The 7,947-nt window shown below is 62.7% G+C and overlaps 2 protein-coding genes across 9 annotated transcripts in view; one reads left to right on the top strand and one right to left on the bottom strand.

Annotated features, from left to right (window-relative positions):
• The window catches only part of NOXA1 (NADPH oxidase activator 1), a 10,045-nt gene extending 4,008 nt beyond the window's left edge, over positions 1–6,037 (bottom strand). For 4 of the 6 annotated variants that reach the window (XM_040632281.1, XM_040632282.1, XM_040632284.1 and 1 more), the window contains exons 1-5: positions 5,540–6,037; positions 3,333–3,415; positions 2,245–2,353; positions 702–836; positions 333–440 (exon numbers count right to left, since the gene is read on the bottom strand). In XM_040632281.1, coding sequence (XP_040488215.1) covers positions 333–440; positions 702–836; positions 2,245–2,353; positions 3,333–3,415; positions 5,540–5,749 — 645 coding nt within the window. In that variant the 5' untranslated portion in view covers positions 5,750–6,037. Of the gene's footprint in view, positions 1–332; positions 441–701; positions 837–2,244; positions 2,354–3,332; positions 3,416–4,741; positions 4,840–5,539 lie in introns of all 6 variants that reach the window. The other 2 variants (XM_040632286.1, XM_040632283.1) reach the window with 2 other exon arrangements.
• A 93-nt stretch (positions 6,038–6,130) lies between these two features.
• LOC103675320 (exonuclease mut-7 homolog) overlaps positions 6,131–7,947 on the top strand; it is a 53,746-nt gene continuing 51,929 nt past the window's right edge. For all 3 annotated transcript variants that reach the window (XR_005835306.1, XM_040632278.1, XM_040632277.1), the window contains exon 1: positions 6,131–6,280. The gene's annotated coding sequence lies outside the window, so the exon portion shown is untranslated. The remainder of the gene's footprint in view (positions 6,281–7,947) is intronic.

The following is a 7,947-nucleotide window of genomic DNA, read 5'->3' as shown; positions in this document are numbered from 1 at the left end:
GCAGCTGAGGTGAGGTATGTGGGGGCAGCGCTGCCTTGGGAATTCCTGCCAAAAACTCAGGAGCTCCGGCCTCTGCGGCAGCTTCCGGTGGGTTCCGCCTCCTGGTTCCAAGCGCCCAGGATCTGCGAACCGCACCTGGAGACACTGCTCCCGACCAGGAAGCTCAGGCCCTCTGCAGTTTGGGGTTGGCCCCGTGCCCACTCTCCACCCACCTCCCAAAGCCTTTCCAACAACATGGCCCACACCACATGGCCCCTGCGAGCTCAGCACCTGCTGGCTGCCGCTGGCCCCCGCGAGCCAGGGCCCCAGGAAGGGACACGCGGCCTCCTCACCTTGGCCTTGCCCAGGAAATCCACTGGTTCCAGATGTTCCAGGTGTCGCCTGTGGGGCCGGAAGACCTCACCCCTGGGGACCTGCCGAGGCTGCAGCGGGGCCTGTTTCTGGAGGAGGTCCGGCCAACGCAGACCTGAGCATCCGACCAGGGCTGTGGCCGCAGGGACGCTCCGCCCACTTCTCACCGGCCCAGGGAAGTCCTTCCCCATGCCCCCACACCTGTGCACACTAGCCACCTCCCTCTAGAAATCTCTTCAACTCAGAGTTGATCTTGGGGGGCCTGTACAGATGGGAGCCCTGGATTGTGGGCTATGGGCCCGACAGCGCCCGGGGGAGGGGGCGGCCTGCTCTCCACCTGCCCCCCTCACCTGCAGTTGGTCCAGGGCGGCGTGCAGGTCGTCCCGGGCCCCTTCCGGCCCCTTCGAGAGGGCTTCCTCTAGGCTGCGGGTGGCCTCGGCCCAGAGCCCCAGCCGGCTCTGCGCCGCCCCCACGTTGAAGAGCACCTGGGAGCGAGGTGGGAGATGACAGCCTACTCCCTCACTTAGTTCCCCTCCTCCGGGCTCACCCCTGGTCCCGCCCCTGGATCAGCCCTACCGGCCTCAACCTCCCCCTCTGCCCCCCACCCCTCCCGTGCCTCTGACCCGGATTCCACCCAGGCCGCGCCCCCCGCCCCACCCCCCCGTTGACGCCGTCCTGGACCCGGCTCCAGTGCCTCCCCTGACCCCCTCCTGGCCCCGCCCCCAGCCCCCTCTCCGGGACCCGCCTCCAGTCCCGCCCCTGCCCCGGTCGCACAGCCCCGGAGGTGCCCAGCCAGAAGCGGAGCCTGCCCGGCTCAGTGGTGGGCAGTGGCCCGCACGCTGCGGCGAGGCTCCGCCGGGCGGGCCTCACTCTCCAGAGCCCCCAGCTGGAGCGGTTCATCGCTGGGGCGCTTCTCGGCTCCGAACATCGGGCAGATTTCCGGCGCTGGGCGCATCCTCTCCGCCTGCCTCACCCCCTTTGTGCATCTGGCCTGACCCCTTCTGCAGCCCCTCCGGCTGTGTGCCGCCTTGCTCAGTGCCCTGCTCTGGGCTGTCCCCTCCTCACACCCACCCCAGTGTGACAAGACGTTTTGACCAACAGGTGGGCTGGGTCCCGACAAGGCTGTCGCCGGCGGGGCGCGCGAGGGCGGACTTGCCGGTGCTCCTGGGAGCGACACTGCTCGCCTCCGCCGCCCCTGCTCCGCGGGGCAGCAAGTGCGCGCCCAGCTTGGCCTTATGTCAAGAGAAACCGACCCGTTCTTCCCGCGGCCCTCCGTCCCCATGGCCTGCCAGGTGACACCACACTCCCAGAGCCCGTTGGCCACCCTCTGGAGATGCTGTGACAGGGCTGGGTGGGGGGCACTGCCAAGCTAACTCCCCATGCCCCGCCCTGCACTGTTTGGTGCCCTGGGTCAGGGGACCCAGGCGGGCTGTGGGCCCCACCTGGTGGGACTTTCCCACGACTTGTGGCTTGCAAGACAGGTTGTTTGGAGAAGGTCCAAGGCAGCATGTTTCCGGGAGCGCTGGGGGTGTCCTCTCAATTCCCGTCCCTCGGTGTCAGCCACACGGAGAGCCCGGGGTAGGGGCCCACGGCCAAGCTGTGCTTCCTTCTGACCCCACCTGCCTCTCTCTGCTGACTCTGCGCCTCCCCTGCCCTTCTCCTGGTGGCCTCCCACCTCTTCTGCCCCTAAGCTTCCTTGGGGTGAAAGTGTGGTCAGTAGGGATAGCAGGGTGTCTCAGGCCAGAGGGAGCTTATCAGTCAACATGGCCCCACCTGTGACAGTAACAAGACAATGGGACCCAGAGGACAGGGCCTGAAGGGGCACCCCCAGAGCCCCCAGCTGGCCCCACCTCTTGGAGGCCAGCTCCCTGTACAAGTCTGGTGCAAGCTCACCTCCCAGGCCTTCAGCTTGAACCGCAGACCCAGCTGCGTATAGTCAATGGTGGAGTTTTCCCTTAGCTGTGCCAGGGCCAGCCGGAAGTCAGACAGGGCCTCCTGGAACCTGTGGGCAGTGGGGGATGGAGGGGCACTCAGTAACTATAGGGAAAGGGGCCAAGCCCTGCCCCAGCCTCCCCCACCACTCCCAGCCCCAGGGACACTGCTAGGGTACAGTGGTGGCCACCCCAGGTCCTAGCATATGGTAGGCTCTCAAGTCCCCACCAATGGGTCAAGGGATCGACATACAGACGTGGCTGTGGGGGGGTAGGGGGGCACCATGCCTGGGGTGTGAGGTGATGCCAGCTCGGATCCAGCTCTGCCTTCTGGAAATCTCACTCCCCTGCCTGGGGCCCTTGTCTGCACCCAGACCCTCTTCCATCCCCAGCTTTGGAGAGTGCTCTGAGCATTTCCCTCCTGCTTCTCAGGACCCCCATCCCCTGCGGGCTCCCTCTGCAGAGAGCTGCTAGAGGCTCCTCGGCCTCCACCGGAGCCCCATCTCTCCCAGGCAGGCTCCTGGACCCAAGTGAGGAGGAGGTTGCACCCAGAGTCGGCCTGCTTGGCATGGGGCCATCTGCGGGGCTTGTCCCGGGGGCTAGGTGGAGTAGGGGGAAGATGAGCTTGTCCTGTAGAATGTTTCCTTCTCTGGAAGAACCACAGCGCAAAGAGCCAGGTGAGGACCCCAACCCCCTTTGTGTCCTGGGACACACCATTCCTGAAGCCCTGCTCTCGGTTTCCACATCTGCAGAATGGGTATAATCACACCATCCCTGCTACAGCAAAAATGTGGTGAGGAACAAAGGAGGGGATGCCCATGAAAGCACTCTGTGAAACTCGGCCTAGAGACAAGGCTCCCCATGTGGCTCTGCCCTGTGTTCCGCTCCAGCACGAGCCAAGTATCCTCTCCAGGCTTCCCTGGGGCTGTAGAGGAGGGGGTTGGCAAGAGGATGCGACCCATGGGGACAGAGGGGGAGGGGAGAGCGTAAGAATGGACTTTGCAGAGATAAAGGGCCGTCTGAGAAGAAACAAGGTATCCCTGTGCTCACCTCTCCAGCTGGAAGTTGGCCACTCCTCGCTGGAAGAAGCCAACAGCCATGCAGGTGTCCTTGGTCACTGCTTGGTCAAATGCCTGGGGACAAAAATGCCCATGGATCGCCAAGGTCTGCAATTCTATCACCCCCGTGTCACAGACATAGTCCAGGCAGATGACCAGTGGCCGGGGGCCAAGGAATTCCATTGGCTTCCAGGAGAGCCACCTGCAGATAGAAGTTTCCTGCACCAGTCCAGGGGCCTCGGAGCTCGTGCCTGGGTACCTGCATCATCATGCAGTTTCCCTCGAGCCACGACCAGAATCCGCCTGAGCTCCCGACGTGCAAAGAGCACAGTGAAGCGTTGTCACAGACCAATGTTTGCCATGAGGACAAGGGGCAACAACAGAAGAAAACACTCCAGCACATTAATAATAGTTACCTCATGGAGTCATGCAAGATTTTTGTCTTTTTAAAATCCTATTTCTGATAATTCATACAAAATGACACACTTCTTATCTATTAGAATCAGAAAGACAAGAGCCTGGGTGGCTCAGTCCGTCGGGCGCATGCCTTCCGGCTCAGGGGGGAGTCGGCTTCTCCCTCTTCCTCTTCTCCCCTTCTCATGCTCTCTCTCTCTCTCTCAGATAAATAAAATCTTTAAAAAAGTATTAGAAAGAACAAGTCTTAGTATGTGTGTAAAGTACAGCTCTTCCCTAAACTTCACTCAAATGAGGTTGACTGTTCCCAACGAGGACTGCAGCCACCAGTTAAACACGGGCAATAGGAGGGGCATCATGGTCTTACAGATCTGCCAAATGGGGGGCTTACTGCAGAACTGGATTGACCTAAGGTTGAGGGTACACATGGAGGCATCGATGGGGGGGGCGCTCAGTGCCAGAGAAACTCACTTGTTTGCTACCCTGCCACACAGAGCAGCCAAGTCAAGGTCACATGGAGTTCCTATCAACAGATTGCAGTCCTAGCTACACCCCCCTCACTCTGCCCCGCTCCTCAGAGACAGTCTTATTAATTTTAGCCATTCCATCTGCTTTTTAAAATCTCTGTATTTCCAACCAATGTACCTATGCTATTATTACTTAATTTTATTGACTTTGGACAGTCCTCCCTCTTCTTTTAGGGTAAAGAATTTAATACCATATTCTTCTGCTCACCACCTCTGTCCCCTCTCTAGTTAAATCACAGTTGATGAATAAGTGATAAGTGCATTGGCCTTGTATCTACTATTGGCTGAGCCACCTGGTGTCTGGCGATTGTACTCCCTTTCTTGGATAATACTTTAAAACGATAATTGTTACTGAGACTTGTAGATTCATATGCAGATGCAAGAAATGACAGAGGGGTCCCTTGTACCCTTTGCGCGGTCCCCCGCTCACCCCCACGGTGAAGTTTTGCAAGATACTGACATTGATGCCCTCCTACACCAGCGAACTCTGCTTTCATTCGTGCCATTTTCCAGGTAGCAGCTACTGACTGTCTCAAAAACTGCAGGATCCTGTTTTTTCTGTTGGAGAGATTTGAGGACCAGAGAAATGAGTAGGGTGCTGCTGGATTTTTGTATGCACCTGGGGAACATGCACCACTTAAAAGAACACAAAGTGTTTAAAGGGCAGAGAGTGGTTCTGTGCTGCCCTCAGCAGAGGAGCTGTGTGTGTGCCTGTGTGCACCCGTGACCTCTTGTTTCTGTTTTGGGGAACATATCGGGAAAAAGATGAGTACTTAGATCTGGGGTCTGGGTACCAACAAGACAGACCTCATCTCGTTCCTATCGCCACAGGTGTCTGATGAAGTCCCCGCTCTAACTCTACATCTGGGGGGGAGCAGGCAACCCCCTTGCGAGCAGGATCCAGCCTCCAGCCTGCAGCCTATTTCTAGGTATGTTAGTACGATGAGCACCTGAGCCAGCAGCACCCCAGTCCTTCCCTGTGACCAGAGTCTGGCACGTGGTCATCACCCGGAGAAGATGGCGAGGGAGGCCGCCCCCCACCATGCCCTGACTGAGTTCAGGGTGGGGTCCCCCGCCCATACAGCTCCCACCTGCCTTCGGTGCTCACCGCGGCAGAACACTGGGGGGACATCCCCAGATGACCATCGGGAAGAAGGGCGGGGACCCCGGGCTCACCCCTGCAGCACGCTTTTTTATCGCTCGGTAAGTAAGTTTCCCCAGGGCCACTCCCCAGGGGGGGGGTGTCTCAGCGACCCACCCTGGGTGCCGGGCTGTCGGGCCCCTGGCTCACCCGCAGCGCGGCCTCCGGGTCCCCGGCCAGCAGGTGCACGCAGCCCACGTTGAAGCACATCCTGGCGGGCGGCTCCGGGTCGCCCGAGAAGAGGCGGAGGGCGCAGCCCCAGTCCCCGCGCGCCACGGCCTGCACGCCCCGGTGCCAGTCGCGCACCACGTCTCCTAGAGAGGGCATGGCGACGTGGACACCCGCCCGACTGTGCGGCGGGAGTCTGCGCTTCCGGCCGGGGCTCTGCGGGCGAGGCCGGCGGCTGTGGGGGTCCCGTGAGGGGTCCGGCGGGACGACTGGGGGCCGAGGGCCGCGGAGCAGGAGCTTCAGTGTCCGGAGACCGCGTGGGGATGGCGGGGGTCCCCTCCTCGGAGGCCGGTAGAGGCTCGGGACCGAGGGTCGCTTCGCTCCTGGAGCGCGCGGAGCTCGGGAGCCGCAGGGACGCCACGCCTCCTGCCTCCCGCGGCGCCCCCTGGCGGCAGAGCGACCCCGCCCCGCCCGCACGGCCACGCCCCTCCACGTCCGGACCCCGCCCCGCCCCGCCCCCACCGCGCGTTCGCCGCGCCCCGTCCGCACTTCCGCCGGGAGCAGCCGGAGCTCGCGTTTCTCGGCCCGCGGCTCCCCGGGCCTTGTGGGTCTCGGTGCGCCGGGGAAAGCCGTCCGGGCCCGCCGCTGCCGCGACTGGGCCGGGGTTCCGGGCGGACCCCGCGGGCTCAGGTGAGCGACTGCCGGGGCGCGGGCCGAGGTGGGGCGGGCTCGGGGACTGCGGGGACGCCGGGGGGTAGGGCGGGGCCCCGCCGGGACGGGCGGGCCGCGGGAGCTCGTCCTGGGGTTCCCATCCAGCGGCCGGCAAGCCCGCGCTCTCCCTCCGCGGGGGCAGCAGAGGCCCAGCGGGGGGGGCTGTCCCCGAGCCCCACCCGCGGGACGGCGGGACGTGGGGAGGTGCCGGTGACACTCGTGGGGACGGCCCGTCCCTTGTCCCTGTCACCCGCCGCCGCTGTCGGCCCCCGGTGGGCGCTCGGCGAGCGGGACTGACCCGGCCCCCCGCCCGCCCCTGTGGCAAGCAGGCCCCGCCCTGTGCCCTGCGCACCTCGGTGACCCTGAGGACCTCCTTCACCGAGAGCAGAAGCTCCTAGAGCGCAGGTGGCGCCTACACCCCTTCTGCCCCCGCCACCCCCCCCACGTGGCAGGAGCCCCTCCTGCAAGTGCGGAGTCGCGGCAGGGGCCTCCCCCTTCTCAGCACAGGTCCCTACTGACACCCCGTACACGTCTCCCTTGCTGTCGCGCTCTTAGCGCCGGTGGTAGTCGGGGTTCCCTGGAGACACAGAACCGACAGGTGCGCAGAGAGGGAGACACTGGTTGCCAGCCGTTGTGGGGGCGGGCAAATGCGGGATCTGCAGGGTGGGCCGACAGGATGAGGCCCGGGGAAGAGCTCCCTGCGCTTGAGTCTGGGGGCACAGTCCCCTCCTCTAGGGACTCCAGGCCTTCAGCTGACTGGATGAGGCCACCGGTGTTAGGGAGGGTCCTCTGCTTCCCACACGTCTGCTGTTGCAAATGCTGATCTCATAAAAAATACTTTCCGGGCCCCTGGGTGGCTTGGTCGGTCAGGCCTCCAGCTCTTGGTTTCCACTCAGGTGGTGATCTCAGGGTCGTGGGATTGAGTCCCACCTTGGGCTCCATGCTAAGCAGGAGTCCCCCTTCCTCTTCCTCTGCCCCTCTGTTCCTCCCCCTGCCCCATGCTCTTGCCCCCCCCCCAATAAATGAATAAATAATACTTTCCCAGCAACCTGTGACTGTTTGACCAACTATGTGGGCCCCATGGCTTTGCCAGGTTGACACATAAAACGAGCCATCACAGCACCCGGCCCCAGAAACACTCCCATAGACAGGCTCTGCCCTTTCATCTCCATAAGAGAACATCCAGGCTCCTTCATGGCTGTCAGAGCCAGAGCTCAGTTGTAACTTGAGACCTGGCTTGCCTTCCATGTTCGCCATCCTCCTTCCCAGGTTGGGCCTGTGGGTCCTGGGCCCTGGCAGCCACTCTGCCCACTTATGGCTGCATCTCCTCCCTGTGTGACCTGGGCCAGCTCTCTGACCCTGCAGGCTTCCCTACCGGAGGAACAGGAGTGCTGAGTCCTGGCCTCGAGGACCTGTGAGGACCCACACCTATGGCATGCCTGGGAGGGCCCCTCGGCCGCTTCCTCAGTAAACGTCCCGGAGCTTTGCCCCTGAGGACCTGCTTCCTCACCAGCGGGGCCTGGGTTTCCTCACCTCCTGGCCTAGAGGTGGGTGGGTACCCACAGCAGGATCCTGTCCTTCCCAAATCCCCCCATGTGGACATCCCTCCCACTCCCCATCCTCCCTGCCCTCCCTACAACGTTTGC

The sequence above is a fragment of the Ursus maritimus genome, unplaced genomic scaffold (genome assembly GCF_017311325.1).
Source record: "Ursus maritimus isolate PB19 unplaced genomic scaffold, ASM1731132v1 scaffold_17, whole genome shotgun sequence".
Lineage (NCBI taxonomy): Eukaryota > Metazoa > Chordata > Mammalia > Carnivora > Ursidae > Ursus > Ursus maritimus.
This window is presented reverse-complemented; position numbering and strand designations above follow the sequence as displayed.